The 25,854-nt window shown below is 38.0% G+C and overlaps 1 protein-coding gene across 15 annotated transcripts in view; it reads left to right on the top strand.

The window, feature by feature from the left end:
* Window positions 1-25,854, top strand: part of SETD5 (SET domain containing 5) — a 118,192-nt gene that overhangs the window by 39,823 nt on the left and 52,515 nt on the right. For 6 of the 15 annotated variants that reach the window (XM_082415562.1, XM_082415568.1, XR_014251403.1 and 3 more), the window contains 16 exons: window positions 1,790-1,982; window positions 2,265-2,370; window positions 2,698-2,906; window positions 3,245-3,303; window positions 3,858-4,036; window positions 4,978-5,016; window positions 8,333-8,575; window positions 9,140-9,288; window positions 9,674-9,791; window positions 10,905-11,014; window positions 11,927-12,176; window positions 12,549-12,632; window positions 13,382-13,639; window positions 14,331-14,651; window positions 15,070-15,312; window positions 20,486-20,615. In XM_082415562.1, the coding sequence (XP_082271688.1) occupies window positions 1,891-1,982; window positions 2,265-2,370; window positions 2,698-2,906; window positions 3,245-3,303; window positions 3,858-4,036; window positions 4,978-5,016; window positions 8,333-8,575; window positions 9,140-9,288; window positions 9,674-9,791; window positions 10,905-11,014; window positions 11,927-12,176; window positions 12,549-12,632; window positions 13,382-13,639; window positions 14,331-14,651; window positions 15,070-15,312; window positions 20,486-20,615 (2,590 nt within the window). In that variant the 5' untranslated portion in view covers window positions 1,790-1,890. Of the gene's footprint in view, window positions 1-1,789; window positions 1,983-2,264; window positions 2,371-2,697; window positions 2,907-3,010; window positions 3,052-3,244; window positions 3,304-3,857; window positions 4,037-4,977; window positions 5,017-8,332; window positions 8,576-9,139; window positions 9,289-9,673; window positions 9,792-10,904; window positions 11,015-11,926; window positions 12,177-12,548; window positions 12,633-13,381; window positions 13,640-14,330; window positions 14,652-15,069; window positions 15,313-20,485; window positions 20,616-25,854 lie in introns of those variants that run through there. The other 9 variants (XM_082415569.1, XM_082415570.1, XM_082415571.1 and 6 more) reach the window with 7 other exon arrangements.

The following is a 25,854-nucleotide window of genomic DNA, read 5'->3' on the forward strand; positions in this document are numbered from 1 at the left end:
ATTTGGCACGCATAGCAATATATTAAATGCTATGCTTGACTACAAAGTATTGTGCAGTGGGATGGCCTTTTAACCTACACAATATACATTTTATTTTTATTCCCTAGACTTGCACATGAAGTGCATATGTTCATATTTACCCAGTTTGGAGATGGGTAAGATACAACTGGCATAGCTCCATCTCCATGGCCATCTTTTATTTCATGCCACTTTCCTTTTTCCCGTCCAAAAAACAAATTCCATTTCTAATAAACAGCTGTCATGTTTCACCCCATGTGTTCAGTGGTACAAAATCTCTTACATAAAATATGTACAGCTCTTTGAAATACTTGTTTATCTAGTAAATTAACAGTGTTGTGTAAAGTTATTACTTTCTCTTAACCTGTCCATCATAGAAACTAAATTCTACCTTCATTTTATTAATGCTTGTTTGCCTTTGGTTTATTTAAGAAACCCCACCTGTTTCCTAATACTCAGAGCTGATTGCCTCTCAGTGAGCCACGTTCAGATCATCTATTTCTCAAGAATACTGACCTGCATTCTTGATGTATTCCCCTACCCCCGCCCAGTTCCCATCTTGCAGACACTCTTAAGTAATAAAATGCATGCACTTCACTAACAGAGAATACTTTCCTGTGTCTAAAGTTCTTCTTCACCTAGAAATTACCTTTGCTGTTATTTATAAGATCCCTTCTTACAGTTTTGGAGCATATAACTGGGTGAGTTGGATACATATCTCAGAATTTTCTTTTATCCCTCACTTCTCAGCTGACATTGCACCACACTGAACTGCACACTTGAATCCTGCCAAGTCCTACATTATGTGTATTTCCAAGCAGGAAGAATGTACATTACTTGAAGCAAACAATATTCATTATTTGATTCCCTAAAAGACCCTTTGATCCACCACTAAGGCTGAGTTATGTGTGTCTTTGGAGTTTCTGATTTGTGAATCTCAGTGCTGGTTAATTTAAATGACGGATAACCCATTATTCAGTTCTGCAAATCATACAATTGCATTCCTTAATTATCTTTCAAAATTCTCCAAAACCTAACCAGGTACCTAAGTAATCAGAGTTAAAGTTCTTTTTGCCCCAAAGCGTGAATTTTGTCCTTAGCCACCTATGCCTTTTTATTATCAAGTAAGGGCTTACATTAAATTTCTAAATTTGAACACATTTATAATTATTTTATTTTAATAAATTGTGCTTGAACAGTTTACTTTCCACTCAGTGAGGGTACAAAAAAATACTCAACCAAGCTTCTCACTAAGCCTGGTTACTTAAGATCTTATGTAATTTTCTTTAAAAGAAGAAAGTTATCCTGGTTTCCAAACCAATTAGGCATAGTGGAAAGAGCACAGACTTTGGAGTCAGACAATGTTTCAAATCCTGGCTCTGTCAGTGGGTAACCTTGGTGAAGTCATATAATCTCACCACCTCAACTTCGTGTTCTGTAAAGATGGGGTGCTGTTTACCATGTTTAGTAGTGGCAGAGTAAATGAATTAATACATATAAAGCACCTTGCAAATAATGGGCAATTCAAAATGGTAGCCAATACTACTGTTGTTATTTGTCGTTAGACTAAACTTCTGAGTACAGTTTTGAATAGTTTGAAGTTCTATGGTATTATCATGCAGCTATTAAATAATTGTGTCCTTGATATGCTTGCATGTCATTGGTAGATGAGAAATTATTACTCTAATATTTGGAAGGTGTTTGGGGGTTCATCAAGATGAGAGGTATGATAAATATAAGATGCCATTGTTTTTACCTGTACTTTCTTCAGGGTATCCTGTCTTGGTAGTGAATGGAAGAGGGCCTGGTCCCTGGGGCAGTGCAGAAGGCACTTTCATCATCTCACTCACTGCAAATGTCATGTGAGGTTTCATGGAAGTATTAAGAGATCCAATTAAGAAGAATAGTTCTGAGTCTAAACCAGCCCAGAGTGGCTTCTCTAGGGGAAACTCCCTGCTCAGCTGGTACGTTTGTGTTTGTCATTAGGGACACCTTGTATCCCAGGTGCCTGCTTTGAGACATCTGCCTGTACTGGCTTCATGTTACACACAAATCCACATTTAATGACACTCCTACTGTTATTTATAGGCTTAGTTATGTTAATCAGATTGTTTCACTGAGTTCTTTCTCTTATTCTAGTGGCTGGTGGTTGTGGAAAGAGGAGGGGTTAGAATGGGAAGTTAAGTCTTAGTTTAAGGGAAGATTAGGTGTTATGCTATCATGCGTTGCTTTTCGCCTTTGTGCAGCCCTGAATCTGTGGAGGCTAGTCCAGCAGTTAATGAGAAGAGCGTGTATTCCACTCATAATTATGGGACCACTCAGAGACATGGGTGTCGAGGACTGCCTTATGCTGTGAGTATGCATTTGTTTCTCTCCAGAGCAGTGATCTTCCTGGAGTGTAATCCATTCTTATACATTGTGACTTTCTTGAAATGTTTATATGCAGCATGACGAAGTTGCCCCTTTTGCACTTCCCTGCCTCCAGCGGACGTCTAGCCCTGCATCATTGTTCTTGTTTTTATGTCCCAGTTGACCTTGGCATTTTGTTTTATCACTTTCCTGGTTGAAGCCAAAAAAACGAAGGGTACTACTTTCTTCTTTCTTTCCATATGTACCATACTTTAGGGGAGAGAGGGGCCAGTGTTTGGACACTGTTGATTTAAAAAATCTTATTTTCAGGATCATAATTACGGAGCCCCTCCTCCTCCGACACCTCCTGCTTCTCCCCCTGTCCAGACGATCATCCCCCGTTCTGACCTGAATGGCCTGCCGTCGCCCGTAGAGGAACGCTGTGGAGACAGCCCGAACTCTGAAGGAGAGACTGTTCCTACCTGGTGTCCTTGTGGTCTTTCTCAGGATGGCTTCCTTCTCAACTGTGACAAGTGCAGGTAAGATCGTGTTCCATCTAAATCCAACCCTGGGTTGCTGGGATTAGGGTTTCTTATTAGTAGGGAAAAGCTCAAAGTATTCTTTCTTGTGTTTGTTAATGTAGATGATTCCTTAGTGCTCCTTGGCTCGAATTCTCTGCACTAGGTGAGAATTGCTGACAACAAGGAATGAGAGATTGATGTTAAAGCTATTGAATTTGATATGAAATTTAATGTCCTGGAAACATTTGGTAGGTGGGAGGAAGGGGGTAGTATATGCAGAGATACTTCTCCCACGTGTGTGATGATGCGCTGCATGCTGTTGGAAGGACTACTTTAAGTTTATTTTCCCTCTTTAGGGGAATGAGCAGGGGGAAGGTTATTAGACTTCATCGGCGGAAGCAGGACAACATATCAGGTGAGCCAGAGATGGGTTGGGACCATATTTTGACATATACTATTTTGTGGTTTTAATATTCATCCCAAGAACCCCTCTTGTAAGTTCCTGTGGTCCCCAGCTCTTTTCATGGACAGTGATTAAAGTCCTCTCAAGACCATTGTAATTCTATTGTTGTGAATTAATTGTATCCAGAGTCAACAATTTTAGCCCTACAGTAATCAACATATTCCTTGTGAGCACGCATGTGCGTGTGCGTGCGCGCGCGCACACACACACACACACACACACACACATCCTTTTCTATGTTACATATACATTGAGGCAGTGGAGCTTGGGGACTGAATTCATGGGGAGAAATACATGATATAGAACAGGGTTTGTATGCTTAATGCCAATGATACAGAAAGAATCTTGTTTCTGTATGGAATGTAGGTATATGTTCTACAGATAATAGAGTTAATAGTAGAAGTAATAACTTACTGGGTATGGGGTAGATCTAAAGGAATAAGCTGCTTTTAATGTATTTATGAGGCTTTTTGTACAACGTGAACTATGAAATAACCTTTTTTCAGGTGGGGATAGCAGTGCAACAGAAAGCTGGGATGAGGAGCTTTCTCCTTCCACTGTGTTGTATACAGCAACACAGCACACACCTACAAGCATCACCTTAACTGTCAGAAGAACCAAACCCAAGAAGCGGAAAAAGAGTCCAGAAAAGGGTCGTGCAGCACCAAAGACGAAGAAAATCAAGGTATGAAGGGTAAAACTATCTCAAATAGAAATGTGTCTGAAATAGCCCAAATTTTGTATGAAGAATGCACCAGAATTCTTTTAAGAAATTTGATCCAGATGTTTGAAGGGCCACTTTTGCTCTGCTTGCACAAATCAGCTAATTTGTATTATGAACATGTAGATCAACCTCTCTTATGCCATTCCATATCATCACAACTGGCACAGAGTTTCTTTTGCTCCAGCCCCCATCCCAGGTATGAAATCCCAGCCCCACCTGGCACAAGCCCATGTGTGCTGCAGCCTCCAGTCTAGGCTTCCACTGTCCTTACAGTATCTCCCACCTCCTCAACCCCAAAACCCAGTCTGAAATTCTTGTTCTGGTACATGCCCACTTCATGTCGTTGGTTGATTGTTTTTCCCTTGTTTCAAAAAATTCAGGAAACATCTCTTGAATGGTCTAGGCTTACTCAGTGTTGTGGTCACTTTCCTGTATTCTCAACTAAAAAGTCTCCAGAAGAAATCTCTTCTGTTTTGTGTTCTTTCTTCCCCATCACGGCAACCTTGTTGCTCCTAGGTGACTTGCCCACCCCTTGTTAAGGGGATTGGTCTTTGTTTCCTTCTTAATTTCAGAACTGGTAAATCTGCAGCCTTACTTAACATTTTTATTTACTTTTTCTTTTAGTGTCAGGGGTGCATATAGGATTTAAGTGATGCATGCTCTTCCCTGTTTATTACCTAATTCCGCAATGGAAAGTATTGGAATTAGCCTCAGAGTTCACTGGCCATGTGCTACCCCTATTCTTGATAATAGTGTGGGGAATTCCATTGTGTTTGTTACCTAGGGTAAAGGGGACAGACTAGAACACTAGTTCTTGCCTTAGTTTTAGTCTCAGATAGGTATAACTGTCATTCTTGGTACCAAGTTTTGTTTTGTTCTACTTGTTTTCCTCTTTGGGATAGGCATTTCGAGAGGGATCCCGGAAGTCCTTGCGGATGAAGGTAAGGGGTATTCTTCCCTGATGCTGTGTTTTACTTCACTGTGATCTTGCATTTTGGTCAGCTTCTTTCCTGACATTGATGGTCTGGGAATCTTGGACCCTGCTTTTCGTTAGTTTGTAATTGTTGCCATTCAGTTTTCATAGAGCCTTTCTCCAAAGTAGATTTTCTTGGCCATTTTCTGAAATATTTTCCCTTTCTGTAATTAGCCTTCATTTATTGGTTTTTCATTAGCTGCTTCTCTCGGGGTGGGGGTAAGTGACATTTTGCCAAACAGAATGAGGCTGATGTTTTCCATCATTGTGATTGGCCTCCACCTCAGGAGTGAGGATTTTCTGGTGACAGAGGATCTCTTGTGCACCCACCCTAGCACCATGTAGGCTTTAATCACCAGTTGGAAGGATAAATTTCACCAGTAGGAAGGTAGTAGTTTTGATAAGAATTATTCTTACTGGAATTACTTACTTTTGAGCTGTTTTCTCCTGGCATGTCTGTTTGGTATAGAAGACTCGGGTGATGCTAGTGTGCTTCTTTTCTTCAATTATCAAATAAAAGAGCTTTTGAGGCATGATTTCGGGTAGTGGTTGGAGAATAGAGCAATTATGTGCAATGGTTTAAAGGGACTTTCAGTTACTAGGTGATAAGGAAAGAGTTTGCCCAAAGGAGATTTGAATATACTGTCTGGTATCTTCCTTTACCTATGTGTGTATATAGAAGGACATCATACCTCCCACACCATTACTTAATGGCTTCCAAGCATTTAATTAGAGTTAAGGTTGAGTTTAATTCCATATGTATACTTATGCCTAAATGTGTAACTGATATAAAAGCAGGATCTTTCCTGTTGACCGTTCTGTGGTAAACATTAAACTCTTTTAGTGAGGATAAGCTTTCTTAGGATTTATGCATGCATGTGCGCACACACACACAAACACACACACACACACACACACACACATATGGAACACCAATATGATTCATGTTAAAAAAGATCTCAGGTAGCACTTTATATAAAATTAGAAGGCCTCACCTTGCATATACCCATAAACAGGTTTGTACATATCTGTAAAAGAGATGGGAGAGGACTTCAGAGCCCAAGACCATCAGAATCCTGGGATATCTTGGAACACAATTACTGTTTCTTTCTTAGATCTATCTCCTGCAAGGAGACAGTTGCTTAGAGGGGACCTTCAATAGATTTAAGGGGCAGACGTAGCCCCTGATCCCAGGTGTTAAGCCCTTTTCTCTTTTATCAGCTAACTATTGTAACTTGCCTCCAGAGGTTTGAAACCTTTTGAAAGCAGTTGACTGGCTCTCTCAGAAAACTACATGTAAACCCCAAATATTGCTTGCAGTTTTGAGATGTTGACAGATAGCCCCATAAGCATGTTAAATTTTAGATAATTTAAAAGTACTAGTTGGTTTATTTTTATTCTCATATGAGAATTCTAAACTGAGTTATAAATTTTGTACTCAGAATTAATTGTTAGTAAGAACTACACCAAGCCTCTGAGTGGGAACAATACCGTAAGAATGAGAAGAACCTATCATTTGGCTTTTTAACCCCAAAGTTGAATTTCCCTACTGGAGACTGCTCTAAACCAGGGTTTCTCAACCTCGACACTGTTGACATTTTGAACCAAATAATTCTTCGTAGGGATCAGGGCTGTCTTTTGCATTACAGTCGGCTGTGTAGCAGCATCCCTAGCATTTACCTACTGGGTGCCAATAACACACACACCCAGGTGTATTAATCAGAAATGACTTCAGGTATTACTAAATGTCTCCTTGGGGGCAAAATCCCCTCTGGTTGAGAACCACTGCTCTAAACCCACTGAGATGGGGTCTCCAGTACCCGGAAGAATGGGGTAGCAGAGTAGACAGAGTTATATTAGTGAACAATAGCTAAAATTACGGCAAAGCCTTCCAGTATACATTGTTTAACAAGTCATAAGTTCAGTGATCACTACTGGATGCTTAAACCTGGGAATACTATTTGGGCACCCCTAATCCCCAGTCTTATAAACACCCTTAAGCCTCAACTTTTGTACTTTTTTTTTGCTCAGCTGCTACTGACACTTCAAGCTGGTGATAGTCTGTTCTCAGTGTGTTAGCCTTAGGTGTTTGTTAGATCCCTTTGTTTATTGTTCATTCTTTTGGACTCTAGTGACAAATGTGGAAAACAGTGGTGTTAACTTTTTCCTTTGATTTCCCTGTTCCTTGGGGGAAGGATGGTAGACAATAGTCAATCAAAACTAGTGACGCAGAAGTGAAAGAAAGTAATTGTTATAATGGGTATAAATGTTTTCTCTGTCATTCGTGGAAACTATATTTAATTTTTTTATACCTGTTTTTGCAAGTTTAGAGTCGACATGGATTTGCAGGTAGCTTTGGTACTATAGTGTCTTTTCCTTCTAGTTGTCACTAGTGTGACATCATCACACGTTTGTTTTGTTTTCTGACGACACCTTAAGTCCTGAACACCACGGAGGGGAACATGTATCAGAGTTCAGCTGTGTCTCTATAGCACAAGCACGTATAAAACTGTTTAGGATGATATTGGTGAGATGTAATAATCTTTCCTCAGTACTGTACTGTGATAGAGGGCAGCGGTTTTCCGAGAGAGGTATAGCACAGTATCTCTCAGCATTTCCTACACTGCCCCTACCAACGCGCCTCCACCCACCTCACCTCTTCAGAGGGTGGCTGTTTTAAAATGTCAAAAGTAGAGTGCTAGAAAGATATACTCCAAATGATAGCTTTTTCTATGGGAGGCAAGAGTATGAGTTACTTATTTGTTTATTTGGGTCACATGTATTTTTAGAATGAACATGTATTAATTGTATATTAAAAATAATAAGTCACACAAAAACATTCTCCTGGATGCTAGTAAAACTACCAATTTGAGATGGCACGCTGCTGTTTGATAAGTATTGAAATTTAAGCAATGTGGATATTTTGAGGTATCTCTATTCGTTTTTATGAAGATTTTCTTATGAACTTGATGTCATTCTTCTGATAAGTTTGAGTTTTATGACTTAAAAATGGTCATAAAATCACAGTGATGGGATGGAATTGCAATCCAGATTAATTTCTCACTTTATAAATGAGGAAGCTGAACCTCACAGCTCATTGGTAATGAAACCATGATAGAAGCCAGATCCTGACTCCCAGGCCATTACTCTTATGCCACACCAACTGCCAAGTGAAAACTAATCTTCTCTGGATATTCAGCCTGACCCACCCCCACCCCCAACCACCCACCCACCCCTGCCCTTTTATGGACTCTCCTAACCTACTTGACCTTTGTTCTCTACAGAATTCTCCTTCTGAAGCACAGAATTTAGATGAGAACACAACTGAGGGATGGGAAAATCGGATAAGACTATGGACTGATCAGTATGAAGAAGCCTTCACTAATCAGTACAGTGCAGATGTACAGAACGCCCTTGAACAACATCTACATTCTAGCAAGGAATTTGTGGGCAAACCTGCTATTTTAGACACTATTAATAAGACTGAATTGGCCTGTAATAATACAGTTATTGGTTCCCAAATGCAGGTAAGGATCAAAGGGTTAAAGACTCCTTAAGTAGTTGAGATTTTAAGAACCCAGGAAAAGGACATATTTTGGAATTACTGTTTCTTTCAAATGGCCTTAGAATAACAAATTAGCCAGCTATTGAGCATCTTTAACTAAAAGCAAGTACAGTAACTGTGAACTGTTCAGATACATATTTTTAAACTATATATCTTTATTAATTAAAAATAGATAAATTAAGGTAGGAAATTTTATACAGCCTCAGTAGGAATTATTAAGATTAATAGAAACCTAAGCTCTTACATTACACATAGAGCCACTAAAATTTTAATCATATATTTTTCTTAGATTTTTTTTTTCTCTTGTCTTTGAGGATTGGGGGGGGTGGCAGGTTCACTAGATGCAGCCTGTTTCCTAGAAATACTAAGGTTTTATCATATTTTAAAATGTCTGATCATCAAGCTAAGTAACATATACAAATAAAACCTAAAAATATTGGTGCCTTTTCCTCAATTAAGAAATATTTTAAATGTCTGCTAAGCTGCTATTGATATTATCTAATGTTAATACTCTGATTTTATTCAGCTCCAGTTGGGAAGAGTCACTCGTGTTCAGAAGCACCGGAAGATCCTGAGGGCTGCAAGAGATTTGGCTTTGGACACTCTTATAATAGAGTATCGAGGCAAAGTCATGTTACGGCAGCAATTTGAGGTCAATGGGCATTTCTTCAAAAAGTAAGAGCATCATTCATTGAGTAGTAAGGGCTAAAGTGGGCCTGGCTGAGCATATGGCTGTAAAAACCATCCTGGTTGATGGGATGCTCTTGGGGGAAAAGATTACAGCTCAAATAAGCTCACGCCTCTCTGCTATTTGTAGAGAAGTGCAAATAAACCTGCAAATTGTTTAACATATAAAGTGGTGATGACTCCTTTCCAAGCGAAGCATTCCTTGCTTTGTGCCTATTCTTTAATCAGAAGCAGACAAGCATGTGATGTTTTCCAAGTGTAGGCGTTGCAAAGGACTACTGCTTCTTCTGTCAGCATGTGCTTCATATTTGAAATCATGGGGTGGCCTTTTTATTTGTATTGAGAATTACAGGAATTTTAATTATATCCCTAGACCATACCCCTTTGTGCTCTTCTACTCAAAATTCAATGGTGTAGAGATGTGTGTGGATGCACGTACTTTCGGTAATGATGCTCGGTTCATCAGAAGATCATGTACACCAAATGCAGAGGTAAGATTTCTGTAGCAATTTCTCTTTGAATGGAACCACCAAAAGGACAAGTCAACTGAAGAAGCAGTCTGAAAACTTCACCCAGATTAAGGTCTGTAGATAATGGTTATGACCTTTCGTTGTAAGAGATGAAAAACAAAAGTAATGATGCATTTATTCTAACAAGATGGGGGCAAGGAATGGATTTTCTTTAGAGAAGGCAGAAATGGGAAAAAGCATGTTAGCATTTGCTAAAGAGAAGGAGATAGACTGGATAAGAAGTCAATGAGGTTATATTAAAGAATTGCCATATAAAAGATTTTATCATTGGGCCAAAACGAAGGTGTGTGGTTGCAGTTTTTTAGATTTCAGCTAATAGGGTTGTGAGAGAGATTCTAGACATTTCTAAAGTTCAATATTTGGTGCATAATGAGTGCAACCACATCAGATGCAGCAAGAAAATCCACAGAGCTTTTCTTACAGACTAAGGAATTTTAATTTTCTGGTGCAACTGAAAACAGCTTTAAGATGTAGAGCAGGGACTTCCTGGTGGCACAGTGGTTAAGAATCCGCCTGCCAATGCAGGGGATACAGGTTCAAGCCCTGGTCTGGGAAGATCCCACATGTCGCGGAGCAATTAAGCCCGTGTGCCACAACTACTGAGCCTGCGCCCTAGACCCCACGAGCTACAATTACTGAGCCCTTGTGCCACAACTACTGAAGCCTGCGTGCCTAGAGCCCGCGCTCTGCAACAAGAGAAGTCACTGCAGTGAAAATCCCGTGCACCGCAACAAAGAGTAGCCCTCGCTTGCCACAACTTGAGAAAGCCCGCGCGCAGAAACGAGGACCTAATGCAGCCAAATATAAATATAAATAAATAGATTTATTTAAAAAAAAAAAAAAAGATGTAGAGCAGACCCTGATTGCTAACATCTCAAGATTTCTTCATTTATTTCAAGAAATATCATAAATTTTCAATTACTATATGATAGTTTCAAATGAAATGATGGAGTTAAATGACAGACTACCATAACTCTAAGTGAGGAGATATCATTTTGGTAAATGGTTTTTTCCCTCTTATGGAGAATTCCTGGTCTTTTTGATAAATCATAACCATAAGCCTTGTTCACACAGGTGAGACACATGATTGCAGATGGGATGATTCACCTCTGTATCTATGCTGTGTCTGCCATCACCAAGGATGCTGAGGTCACCATAGCATTTGACTATGAGTACAGTAACTGGTAAGATTTCCACAACCTTTCCTAACATGAATTGCTTGTCTTACAGATTAAGCTATTCTGTTCAGTCTGCTTTTGTGCCTTGCCATTTGCTTCTTTTTTTAAACCTAATCTTTCCATGAGTAATGCATTTTCTGCCTAGAAATTGTGGAGGGAAAGACAGACTGAGGGTGTTATTTTAAGAGACACAGCTACATAGTGTGATACTGCTTACCAGTCTTCTAACCAAGGGTGTTTTGGCCTATGCCTCTATGTAGCAAGAATAACAAAAAGTGTTTGTATGAAACACTCGTAGAAATTGCAGTAGCATCTATTGTTATGCACACAGCACTTGTACCAGGGATCATATAGAATGAGAATTTAAAGCTTTGCTCCATCCACTCAAGTCATGTAATGTAGCTGTACATGGCAATGCAGAAAAACAGATGGCAAGTCATAGGTGATTATGTGATGGGTTTTGTAAAATGGATGCTTTTTCTCCCTTGGTCCTTTCAGGCAAAAAGGGGTTATGTGGCAATTGATGTTTGGGCACAGGTGCAAGAAGAAAAGGTATTAATAATAAGTAGGGAATCAGTAGGTAAAAGTGAGGACATGGTGAAGGTAGACACAAGATAAGTACGGCCACTGTAGAGTCTGTCACTGATTCATTGCCCACTAAATAGCGTAGACAGTTGGGAGAATTGAATTTAGTGGGGACTTCATTTCCTTTCCACTGACCGTGTATAGGGGAAGAGTTGGGGTTATATACAGAAACACAGAATATTGAAAGTATTTATAGGACTTTCTTAATGACTATTTACCTTGTTCAAAGATGAAACTAGAGGAAATTACTAATATTTCAAAAGAATGAATGGATAATATAACTGATATTCAAGGGTACTGAAACAGGCACTTTTGGTTGTTTCTTTGGAGCAGTAATTACAAAGTGGACTGTGCATGTCACAAGGGGAACCGGAATTGCCCTATACAGAAAAGGAATCCCAGTGCTGCAGAGCCGCCACTTCCACCTCCCCCAAGCCTGCCCACCATCGGAGCAGAGACAAGACGCAGAAAAGCACGACGGAAAGAGCTAGAGATGGAGCAGCAGAGTGAGGCTCCAGAAGAGGATAACAATCAGCAACCAGAGCAGATTCCTGAGAAAGTGATTGTATCCAGTGACCATGAGGTAATCTCCCCTGGTCAGAGGCTGTTGCTTTGGTGTTGATCCTCTTCAGATGAAGAGGATCCCAGGTTGCCACATGTTGTTTTATGTAGGGAATCTATATTAACACTTAATAACCTTCATATCATGGTGGGTGTGCTTTCATTCATTATCTTTTTATTATTTTTTACAATGTCAAGAACATCCATTCAGGTACTTATCAGGTTTCAGTCCAGTGAATGAGATTTATCATCTGTGTTTACCATGTGGCCCCACATGAGTAACACTATAAAGCACTAGAAATTGTTTCTAGAGTTTTAAGCTACCAGCAAAAAAACAGGGATTGATTTTTCTTAGAGCTTAAGAATACAGCTGAATATTTCCTCTATCTTAAAGGGAATAGACAATCCAGAAGAAAAAGCAGAAGAAGAGAAAGAAGAGATTACAGATGACCAGGAGAACCCAGCTCATAGCAAGAGGGTGAGTACCTTCTAACGTCTTTTTGTTCCTGCTGACTCATGTTACGTATAGCATGTAAACTCCTTCTCTTCTGAATTTATATCATCTCATTTCTTCAGTAAGTTACTATGCCATCACCTCTAGGTCACAGTGTGGGCTTTTTCTATAAAGCAGATTTTATTATGATTTTTTACACAGACACACACACGTAGTTCTCTAGTGACTGTTATCAGATGATGGTTTTAAGAGGTTTCTTACTAACAGTCTGATTTCCAAAAAACTGTCTTAATGCAACAAAATATCCTTAGGCTACTTACTCTAACTTAGCAATTTCCTAAGTTTGTGTGGATTTTGACATTTAAAAAACAAACAAAACCTTCAGTCATATGGATTCAGTCATGACTGAAATCAGTCATGTTTATTTCTGTCCCTGAGAAGCTGTTTAAGAAAATCTGCTTGACTTTTTTTTTTTTTTTTGAACTCTGCAGAGAAAAATTGGTTTTGATGGCTATATTTCTTTTGTATTAAAAAGTTTCAAAATAGCTGACCCTTTTTGAAAAGCTTGGGTTTGACCTTGCCTTTCTTTACAACTCTTTGCAACATGTAAGATGAAACATTTTTAGTTTTTATCTTATGTTCTCAAAGATATATGTATTATCTTACTAGTATTTTCTATAAATGTCTATCAATTTCCATTAATAATACTTCTGAAAAGCTGTTCCCTTCTCCTGGTTGAGGCTTCCTTCTATGCCAATGTTATTTCTTTCTAGACCCGGGAAGATAGGAAGGTTGAAGCCATCATGCATGCTTTTGAAAACTTAGAGAAAAGAAAGAAGCGGCGGGATCAGCCCTTGGAACAGAGCAACTCTGACATAGAGATTACTACCACCACCTCAGAGACTCCTGTGGGAGAGGAGACAAAAACTGAAGCCCCTGAATCTGAAGTTAGCAACCCTGCTTCAAACATTGCCATCCCAAGCAACCCACAGAGTGTTGGAGTGAACACCCGGAGGTCTTCCCAGGCAGGGGTAAGATGAAAAGACTCCAGGTCTTAGATAGTCTTTCTTTTGCTAATATCAATTACCTATCTTTTGGAATGGTTAGTATCAGCATTTTCAGCTTTGCCTTATTTTGCAATAAGTGAGGCTATTTTCAGTCAGCTGATTCGTGGGATTCAAGGAGACAGAATTTGAATGACTAGATACTCTCAGACTAAAATGGGACTTTCTACAATTTCTGCCAGATATTGTTGGTGGTGAGTTCATAAAAATCATGTGGTTTCTCTTTGGCTCTCTGTGTAGCACTGTCATGTACCTGACCTTTCATAAGATTCTCAGAATTAATTCTTCGTTCCTTTTCCTACCTTAGCCATGGATTCTAAGCCTTAAGCTAAAACCTCAGTATCTGGGGAAAGAGACAAAGGAAGAATTACGTTCCCTGCTAAGAACCTAAAATTAGGTGGCTGCTTTCAGCTGACTTTAGACCTATTTTATAAATACTTATTAGAAAAAGAAATAACTAACTGAGACATCTTCCTGTAGCCTTTTTAGCTGATTTAAATGTATAAATTTTATAAGGATTACATTTGAAATTAATGTTTTTAAACGCTCACTTTCTTCACCAGTAAACATTCAGAATGCTTAAAGTGAATAGGAAACTGGATAGAATGTTTGCTGATAAGAAATTTCTGGTAAGCAGTTAACTTTGCTGTTGTTATAGGATGTTGCTGCCGAAAAACCAGTCCCCAAACCACCTCCAGCAAAGCCTTCTAGGCCCCGACCGAAGAGTCGAATTTCTCGGTACCGGACCAGTTCAGCCCAAAGACTAAAACGTCAAAAGCAGGCCATTGCACAGCAGGCAGAGTTATCACAAGCTGCCTTGGAAGAGGGGGGAAATAACAGCTCAGTAACTCCTACTGAAGCTGGAAATGTAGACAGTTCGGGAGAAAACAGGCAATTAACAGGGTCTGACCCAACTGTGGTATCAGTTACTGGATCCCATGTCAACCGTGCTGCATCTAAATACCCCAAAACCAAAAAGGTGAGTTACAAGTACATCTTCGTAAGTGTAGTCTGCCAAAATCTGTGGCTTAGTAAAGTGAAAGGACCTGTAATCCCCAGGGGAAAAAATAATAATAATAATCTAAGAATTATTAGATTGAAAGTTTTAGATAAAATGCTTAGACACATAGGGCTGAGGTCATCCTGCTACCTTACTTTTGTTCCCATAATTTTTAGGCAGAGTTTAAATTGCTGATAGCTGAAATCATTCCTTCCATAGTGGTCATGGAGAGGGTGAAAGAAGATACCCTTGTGCTCTGAATGTGCGATTCATACTCTCTGCAGCTGCTATATCTACCTCTGTCTAGTTTCTAGATGAGGTTTGTGTTTGTGAGCTACACTGCTGCCTCTGGCTTTTGCATCTGCAGCATCAACTGATGGTCTCTTTTTTAACTTAGTATCTAGTTACAGAGTGGTTGAATGACAAAGCAGAGAAGCAAGAGTGCCCTGTTGAGTGCCCTTTACGTATCACCACGGACCCAACTGTACTGGCAACGACCCTGAACATGTTACCCGGTCTTATCCATTCCCCGTTAATTTGCACCACCCCCAAACACTACATTCGCTTTGGCTCACCCTTTATCCCTGAGAGGCGTCGAAGGCCGCTTCTGCCTGATGGCACGTTCAGCTCCTGTAAAAAGGTATGTATGTGTTTACACGGTTTTTTTCTTTCAAGTTAGGATTCCAGTACTGGTGACATATCTAACACATTCTCTAGATAGCCACACTCTGCCCGTATGAGTTTATAATGAGTTAGTTGTTCAACCACAAATACTGACGCATCAAGAGTCAGTGAGACTAAGGTGGGATGTATACTACATTTTTGGTGCTCAGTTTGTGAGTATTCACTGTTGTCTTTTCTGAGAGCCCTTGAGGTTACTGAGTTGAGAGCACATAGCAGTTGGTGACTGGGTAGGGAGGGGTGTTCTGTGTGTGCTCTTGTGATATTGGTTAACATGTCCATTTGTGATTATTGTGTGAGATTGGGCCCCAGGTACTCTAGAGCACTGTTGCACAAGTTAAAGAATGATTGAATTGTGTTTTGGATTAATTCAATCACTGTTATCATTTGACTGAGAGTAGAGGAAAAGTCCTGTTTACAATTGGCATAATTCCTGTTCCTTGATCAAATGACAAGTTGGACTGTTTATTCCCTAGTGATTATGGAACCCACTATAAAATTTTCTCTCTCTCTCTCTCTCTCTCTCTCTCTCTCTCTCTCTCTCTGCCTCTCTCTCACTCTTCTCTAGTTATATATTGTTTTTGGATCTAGTGACAGTAGTATTTGACGGTTGTTTGTTTTTGGAATGCTCTTTCTTAATTCCCAGAAGCCCTACATATTTTCCAAAGGTGTCTCTCAAGAATAGATCACTCCCTCAGACCTATAATGTCATTTTCGTGTTTCTAGAAGTATAGGACACCCTTTCATTTGGTCTTCCTTTGAGGTAGAGTCTGTTCCCTGGAACACCCTTTTCTCTTATCCTCAGATCTGGATTCAGGCTGCCTTCCTCAGTGTCTGCCATTGCCCTCCTCCACTGGCATCACGTACATGAGGATGCTGCATATAGATTATTTGATGTGATGAAGTCTCCAACTCCAGGCAGGTCTTCCCTGACTCCTCCAAACTTAAAGCTTTTCTCTTTTCCCAAAGAGCAGATACTATTTCTTGGGGGGAGGGGGCATAAAAGATGAGCCAAAGTGGTGTGGGATATGGAGGGGAGGAGGGCAACAGGGATCTGCACACAAAGGAAGGGTACTACCACTGAATGAGCAGCATACACTGAAGAAAGTCTTTTCCTAATCTTACCTAAGTGTTTGAGTCACTTACTGGTTTATTTAGGGGAAATTACCAAGTAGAACAACTCAGAAAGAGAAATTTGACCATGAGATCTTTGCCAGAAGGGTTTGTGGATGATGGACTAACGTAACTTCCAGGTGTCAGAAGTGAAAACAGTGACAACTTTCTTAAGAAGGAAATAAGACTAGAAATTTGCCTAAGTGATAAAGGAAGGTTGGGTCTCTGGGGATCTTTTATTATACCAAGTTACTTATCCTGGATCTTAGAAATTATCTGAGAAGGAAAAAAAAGTATTTGCCATTTAATGACCATTATGATTAACCTAATTCTGTAATAATTGGAGAAGGGCATTAACTGTGGTATGGCATGCAAAACTAATCTTCCTGTTACATTTAGCTCAGTCCCTCATTAAGAGTAACAGCTCAGAATCTTTAACTACATTTTCAGAGTAGTATCGAACAATTAGAGAAGCTGTAAATATGGTCTTTAGTTTGGAGGAACAAGTCAAGAGATGGCTTAATATATATGTGAAATAAACTTTTTCCTTTTGTTCTGTCTTTGGCTAGACACAGTACTAGATTTCCTAGGATGTTAACTACTGAAGCATCTTATCAAGTCAGATAATAGAATTTCTTATTTTGGTCCTTTAAGAAGGGTAAACAGTTATTAATACAGAGTAGTAGTGAAGTCTGAATTGTAAATAGTACGGACTAGCCTCTTAAAATACTGCCTTGATCATTGTGATGCTGGGTTATAATCTTTCTATTCCCGTCTTGCTTTTTTCCAAGTAGCAGAGTTCTGTGAAAATCAAAAATGTGTAGAAGTATGACTTCAAATCTGATAGAAAATCCATTTCTTAGAGCTCTTTTTACCTGGTTATGGTTTAGGACTTATATCTGTATCTCATCTTTGTGTCTCCATTGGCAACAGTTAGAAATCCCACTTAACTCATGTCCGTGTTATATTCTCCACATGTATATGACCATCCTTAGTCTTGTTTTATACAGGCTCTGCTCAGGCACTTTTATCTGTTTGTGTCATATTGGTCTTTCGGAAGAGTTCAGGCTATGTATGCTGACTTATATATCAAATTATCTTGCTTAAATTGGGTCTTTTAAAATTAAGTTTTAATCACAGATTTAATAGTTGCTGTTAATGTATCAAGATTATATTACACAACAAGACTGTAACTTTTTATGGGACAAAATTAATGAAATTGGATCTTATATAGAAATTGAACTCAGCTTTATCCTAGATGGGGAAGGAGAAGATTTTTTAGATTGGTTAGAAAGTACTGACATAGTACAGGACCTAAGAAGATTTCCATGATAAAACAAAATTGTAATAAATTTCTGAAAATCCCTCGGAGAAGAATATAATTTAAACAGATAGATGAGAACAACTGTCCTCCATGGTATTAGTTAGAACAGTGTACATTCTTAATAGGCTTACTCTTTCATATCTGATTAAAGGAGGTAAAAGCTTCATAAGTTTAAAACAGTATAAAGCTGCATGTGTATATTTGCACCCAGATTCTTAGAGTATTTGGCAGAATGTTTTATGATGTCTCTGTAGTTTCTAAATTAAATCGATTCACAGTTCTTAACTAGCATGTTATGGCATGTCTTTTGTGGGATTTTACTTCACTTGTTATTTTAGAATGGAAGCATTTATGACTGGCTAAGAAGCCTTTCAGTAGTATTCCTCCTTGTTCTCTCTAAATCTCTAAACTTACCTTGTAGGCATAATATGTGTGGGCATTTGTTCTCCCGTTCAGACTGAAAATGAAACACTGTTTTGCATTGATATTTCATGATGTGCACTGGAGGGTTGTTAATCTGTATATCTCTGTCCATAGCACTGAAATTCAGTTGAACTAGTCCTCACTGAACATGTGTGCCCAGTACTGTGCTACAAGCTTTCTTCACACACACTGTCTCACCATTCATGATAACCCTGTGAGGCTGGGATTATTGCTTCAATTTACAGATCCAGAAGCTTTGGCTCAGAAGCGTTCAGTAACTCGCCCAGAGTTAGGCATCTAGTAAGAGGCACAGCCAAGTTTCAATCCAGGTCTTTGGACCCTAAAACCCAAATTAATTCCTTTCTCTTTCCCCATCATAATGAGACTCTTTAAGACATTTCTGTTGCCCATCTCTGAGCTTCCTAAAACTCTGTTCAACACAGACTTTCAGGGAAGGGAGAAATGTTCTTTTGACCTTAATAACTGTAGCTAGAACTTGGGGAGAAGGGTTGTCTAAAGTTAATTTATTATCTGTAGGGGTGATTGGAATTTGTTAGATACAAATAACTGTTCATGTTCCTTCTTTACAGGCCCTGAAATATTGTGCAGACATACAAATAGGGCCAGGGAGGAATGGGATTGATCATGTTGCTGTGTTCGACCTTAAGCTAACCAAAGCAACATCTTATTCCTTAGAATGCCCTTGTCCTGGTTCTGCTTTCCCTTTTTGTAGTCATCAGATCCAGAGTGTAAGTTCTTTTATGGGTGCATCTATTTGACACTGGAAATATAAGAAATTGACTTCTCTAGGAAGAAAGCACAGTGACCCCAAATGAGTCCTGTCATCTGCTCTGATGAAAAACTTGTATGTACTAAGGTATCTATAACAAAGGATTTTCACTCTTTTGGGCCCCCTGGCCTTATTTTCCCCATCTGTACAATGAATGCGTTAGACAAGGTAACCTCTGAGGTCTCTTCTATGTAAGGAGCTATGGTTCTGACAGTTTTCATCTTTATATCAATATTCTGTACGTAGGAGAGGTAGTTCATTCTTGGTCTTGTTTTGGGTTTTCAGAGACCTGATCAAATCCTAAAATGCTGATGTAATTCAGTAGATGTTGAGCTGTCTTTCTTAGATACTTACTCACTCTTTACCCCCTCATGTTCATAATTTTATTCTTTCATTTGGCAGACCACATGGTCTGGTTTCCTCACATTATTTCCTAAGTTTCTAAGAGGGTAAGTCTATTAGAATTGCTCTCTTTGGTAAAGAGAATATTTACTTACCTGTAATATTGGTTCTCTAAAGGTGTAAAGTTATAATCACCTTTGCTCTTCCTATTTGGGATAGGGTCTGACTCAGAAATTGATGTTTATCAAAATTCGATCTGTCTTATGTCAGGGCAGGAGAGCCACAGAGTGGTGAGCAACCTACAACTGTGTATCTTAAGAGAACACAATTACAGGTAAGAAATTTTCTCTCTTCCACAGGATGCATAATCTTATTACCCTAATCTCTGCAGGCTTACTTTCTGACCAAAATCTGTTTGCATCATTTTAGATTCCATTATTCACTACAAAAAATGACTGATTAGAGAGCTCTTTTTTACTTTTTTGCCTTTTTGATTTCTGCAGAAGGTCATTTATTCTGGGGATGATTTGTATTATTCATGGATAATTTAACCAAACTACTTAACAAGGAGGGAAAACTCAGAGGATATTCTGAGAGTAGACTTTCTGGAAGCATTTCAGTACTTGTAGTGAAGAGCTCTTTATCCTCATCCAGAGTTTTCCTGTGAATCTTTTCTATTACTTCTTCAGATACGCCCAACACAGGACAGACAGCTCTTAAGAGATCTTTTATCTTCCTTCTACGTACTTATTTTATGTGCTAGTTTTATCCTGTGTGATCGGAGTCTCTCTTAAATAAATGCTAAGATTTCTTCCTTATCTTTTCCCATTTATCCCATTCTAAGCAATATGAAAAGTTAAATAGTAATCATTTTTTTTTATTGGTTTGGGCTTTTTTATGGGACTGCATTATGTGTAATCCAGGTTTTCTCAATTTTGCCCCATAAAAGGAATTGATGGGGCACTATCCTAAAATGCTGAAACACAAGACAAAAACTACTTGACTGTGGACCCGAATGAATGCATTGTATTGCATCTCTCACCAGTTGATATGTAATGACCTGGTTAATGCATTTAAAATAGGTGACCTAAATAGTTTTAAATGATTATTGATAATTCCCTGGTTCTTTTCCCATTATAGCGCTGGATAAAGCAAGCCTTGGAAGAAGGGATGACCCAGACATCATCTGTACCCCAAGAGACTAGAACTCAGCACCTATACCAAAGTAATGAGAATAGTAATTCTTCTAGTATCTGCAAAGACAATGCAGGTATGTATGGCAGACCTTTCTGAATACATGAGCAATGATTATTTTGGGTCTACATAAAAAATTTCACTGAGTACTTTTAAAAGTCTGATACAAAAAAAAGAAATAGCATTGTTCTCTAAATAGTTACTTTACATCTGTCTTTACAGAGGAAGAGAGAGATCTCAAGTCAGGGATCAGTATTCCCAGGACGACAAAGAAGGAACTAGACAGTGTACAGATAACAGCAGAAATGGTTAAAAAAAAGGTTAGATACATTTAAAGTAGTAAGTTTAGGAAATCTATATCCATATTTATAAGAGGGGAAATAAGCAAGAAAGATGTGGGGCACTATTCAGGAAAGAATCAAAATCGTAGGTGATTGAGTTGGGTGGGACTTGGTTGAAGGGGCAGGGGATGAGTGAAGTAAATGAGAAATTATTATGAATCGGTTGTTTTCAAACTGGAGGGTCATGTAAAATCATCTGGCCCACTGGTTTTCCAGTGACTCTTGCAGGGGTTTTAATTGAATTGCAGTTGAAAGCACTGGTGTATGGACCTGATACCAACTTAACTTATTTTGGGATAGTCTTATTACCAAAGTTTCTCTTGGCCAGTATTACTTTAATTGAAAAGCTCTGTGTGATTCCTCTTAGTTTATTTATCTCTAAATCAATTTTGTGAATATTATGCAATCAAAACAAAATACCAAAATAAATAAGATGCTAAAAGTCACAGAGTAATATTTCAGATTTTCATAAAAACCACTTCTTTGTTTCTATTCATTGCCTGAGTAAATATGAACTTGAATTAAATAAAGATATTTGTACTAGTAATATCTGCTTTATATTAAAACTTTGTGTAATACTGTATTTGGGGAAAAATAGGCTACTAAAAATAGATTTTTTTTTTAATTATTGACTTTGTTTTTCTATCCCTAGATTGGATTATACCTTATAAGTTATCGCATGTGTAACCTCAGGATATTAAGATCCCAGTGTAGAACATCTGGAAGATAAATGATACCATGTATTTAAAATATCTTATTCTCTTCACCAAAGATTAGGGAGATTTACTCAAACCAGGTTAACATAAAGAAATGCTGGTAACAGATTTCCATCAATATTATCAATTTATTGGCAGCTTTTACAGTACGGTGAGAGTATATCTTAACTCTGAAATCTTCTATCTAGTATACACACATATGTATGTGTATGGTCTGTGTGTGTGTGTGTGTGTGTGTGTGTGTATGTATTTGAGGTTGGGAAAGGGAGGCTGTATTAGCAATTCATGTCCTGACTGGCAAAGACTCATAGGGAAAGTGCCTTTGTTATTATGTGCCCTGGTTGGAATGGAATTAGGACTGTTAGTCACCAACCTTTATTGAACCTCTCTCGTCTCTCGCAGTGAGAAACATTCAAAGGACACACCTTGCCCTTCAGGAACAACGTAAACAGGAAAATATTTAAAACCAAGCAATACTCAAATGAGTGACTTGGTATATTGCTACAAGTTAGTGTAAATCCTGAGGAATTATTTTTATTTGTTGCTTTGGTTTCTTTGTTTTTGTTTTTTTCCTCTCAAAAAGATCAAGAAAATATTAATCAAAAAAGGTAGACAAGTTGGCGTAGTAGAAAGAATCCAACAGACCTGAATTTGAAGACCATCTCTACCCTTTACTAACTATATGATGTTGGGCAAGTTATAAAGTTATCTCTGAGCCTCATCTGTGAAAGGGTATAATAATATCTGCTTTGTAGAGCTAATATGAGATTAAATTAAGGTACATAAATTACCATATCAGACCCTTAATAGGAATTATTACTGTCATTATCTACAGATTTCTTGTCAAGCATTTATGGAACATTTACAGAAATTAGTCATATACTAGGATACATTAAAGATTCTAAGTTCCTAGAAGCTAAATTTGTATGGAAATAAATGGTTTTACTCTTCAGGCAGGGGAGGACATAATGTTCATTATTTGTAAATGATGTGGATATCTATCTAGGAGAGCCTAAACAATCATTTGAAAAAATTAACAGGAGTTCAATAAAACTGCTGGATATGCAAAAATTAATACCATTTATGTACCAAGAAAATGAAGAAAAAATTTTTCATTGCCAAACTTAACAAAACTGAGAAACTGCCTAGGAATAATGGTGGGGACATGTAAAACAAATCATTACTGAGAAATATTTTTTTAAGTCTTGAGAAAATGAAGGGAACTCCCATACTGCTTAATGGAAAGAAGAAATATAATGAGTCAGTTTCTTTCTTGGCTTCAAATGGTTTCCATCAGACTAGTTTGTTTGGGGGTTTGATTAAATGATCTTGGAAGCTTATCATAAAAAATAAACATGAAAATAAGAAAAAATTGAAAAAGTAATGACAAAGAAGTACTTTACCTAGAAGTGTAAAACTAACTTCTAATATGAATCTGGAAGCTGGTAATTAAATTAGTACAGGTGCAATAATGGATGTATATATGGAACAGAATAGCCAGAAGCAGGCCTTATGTAAGTGAAAGATTTGGTAAATTATTCTGGAGTTTTTACTTGCATGGGGGTTGGGAAAGACTTAGATCTTTGCCAGAGTAAATTCTATGTGCATTCAGTGTTTTGGGTTTTTTTTGTTTTTTAATTAAAGTTAAGTAAACAATGTTTCTGTGTCCTTAGTTCTCTGAATTAATAGAGGACAAAAATATTGGGAGAAAGGATTTGCAATAAAAATGACAGGGAAGTAATATCCCTGCTAGCAATTTGGTAAGATTTATCATGCATTTTATTTTATTTATTTTTTTTAGTTTATTTATTTATTTGGCTGTGTTGGGTCTTTGTTGCTGCACGCAGGCTTTTCTCTAGTTGCGGCAAGCGGGGGCTACTCTTCCTTGCAATGCGCGGTTTCTCATTGTGGTGGCTTCTCTTGTTGCAGAGCACAGGCTCTAGGCGTGCGGGCTCAGTAGTTGTGGCTCACGAGCTCTAGAGCGCAGGCTCAGTAGTTGTGGCGCACAGGTTTAGTTGCCCTGCGGCATGTGGGATCTTCCCAGACCAGGGCTCAAACCTGTGTCCCCTGCATTGGCAGGTGGATTCTTAACCACTGCGCCACCAGGGAGGTCCCTGTCATGCATTTTAAAAGTTCATTCCTTAACCTAGTAGTTGTTGTTCTAGGTACTTGTTCTGTAGAAATAGGTGTGGACCAAAATTTTTATACAAAGTGTTAGTCATGGAATTATTAATAATTGCAAACACATGCAGGATAAAAACAACCTGGGTTTCAACAAATAAATGTTAGAATTTGTGGTTTATCTTCTATTACACATACTTTTGATGGAATACTATTCAGTAGCATTAAAATTTTTACTCAATTTATTTTATCAAATTAACCTCCAAAAAATAGCACAGTACTACTTTTGAATTAGATTTCAGTGATCTGAATCTTGAATCTGTAAGAATATTAAAAGAATAGTATATTATGACGAAATAAAATTTTTCCGTGGAATGTAAAGGTGGTTCAGTATTTGAAATTTTATTCATATAATTTATTAGCCAGCCAAATGGAGAAGGGAGAGTAACAGCACAGTAAATGTGAATTTAATGATAAATCTAATAAAACAACATACTGAATGATTTTTTATTTTACATCTATCTGAAAACAATTGCCAGTTATGTTTCATGGTGAAAACTAGTTAGATTAAACTTTTAAATTGGTTATCAACTTATCCCAGTATTACCATTCTTATTTAACAACATCTAGAATTGTTATCCAAACTGATGACCAAAAAGAAAATCTATGAGATAAAAGTTTTGGTAAAGAGGATGTATTTGTTGCCATTGTATACAAATAATATGCTTATCTACCTGGAAAAGCCAAGAGAATTAACTGAAAAACTGGTAGAGATCAATAGGGTAGCTGGGCACAAAAATATGTAAACATTTTCTTACATGTTAGCAATAACATTTAGGTAATACACAGGAAGAAATACATCCAGTTCACAGTGGTAACAGAAAATAGAGAACACTGGAGAATAAACCTAATTCGAAATGTGGCAGATCTATAATGAAGAGGAATATAAGGAATTCCCTGGCGGTCCAGTGGTTAGAACTCCATGCTCTCACAGCTGAGGGCCTGGGTTCAATACCTACTCAGGGAACTAAGATCCCACAAGCTGTGCGGCACAGCCAAAATAATAATAATAATGAGGAGGAGGAATATAAATGAAGGCATGAGTAGCTAAAAGATTGTGCCACGGTGCTCAGTTAGAATTCTCTACAAATTACTCATGAATTTAATACAACCCCAATCAGCTTTGGGGAGGGGGTAGTATCAGCATAGTTTTTGTTTGTTTTGTTTTAAAGTTGTTTGTTTGTTTGTTTTTTGATGTGGACCATTTTTAAAGTCTTTATTGAATTTGTTACAATATTGTTTCTGCTCTATGTTTTGGTTTTTTGGCCGTGAGGCATGTGGGATCCCAGCTCCCTGACCAGGGATCGAACCCGCACCCTCTGCATTGGAAGGCGAAGTCCCAACCACTGGACTGCCAGGGAAGTCCCAGTATCAGCATAGTTGACAAATGATTTCTACAGTTCATTGACATGAACGAGTATGCTAGAATAGGCAAAATATTTTGGAGAGCTAGAGTAGAATAACTGGAATTGCCCAAACAATTTTACTAAAAAGTGTACAGAATAACATTCAGAACTAAAACCCAGTATCTAGTCGGATAAATGTCATATTTCAAATCAATAGAGAAATGTGATTATTCTATAATTACGAAAGAATTTGGAAGAATATGCTAGCCATTTGGCATGTGAAAAGGATAGAACGTACTAGTACCTAAACTACTATATGTTCTGAGTTGAATTCAAAAATTAAATATGGAGATAAAGGGAAAATAGGTCAGTATTTTTATAGTCTTGGGGTGGGGTGACAAAAACATGACATCAGAGGCAGAAAATAAAGGAAATGGTTGACACATTTGACTAAATAAAAATATAAAACATTGTATAGCCAAAGACTATTAATAAAATTAAAATATAATTGTAACATTTTTGTCATTGTAATGGAAGGATTTTTACTATGTTTTTCTGATTGAAAATAGTAGGTTATTGTCCAGTGTGATTTAGACAGGGTGAGTAAGGACATGTCAGGAAAGAGTTCTAGATGAAAATAACACCAGCATATTAGCAATGAATTAATTTGTGGATATGATTTCAAGTTATGTATGTATGTGTTTCAATATGTGAGTGTTTGTTTATATAAC

Source organism: Balaenoptera physalus (genome assembly GCF_965194825.1).
Source record: "Balaenoptera physalus genome assembly, chromosome: 11".
Lineage (NCBI taxonomy): Eukaryota > Metazoa > Chordata > Mammalia > Artiodactyla > Balaenopteridae > Balaenoptera > Balaenoptera physalus.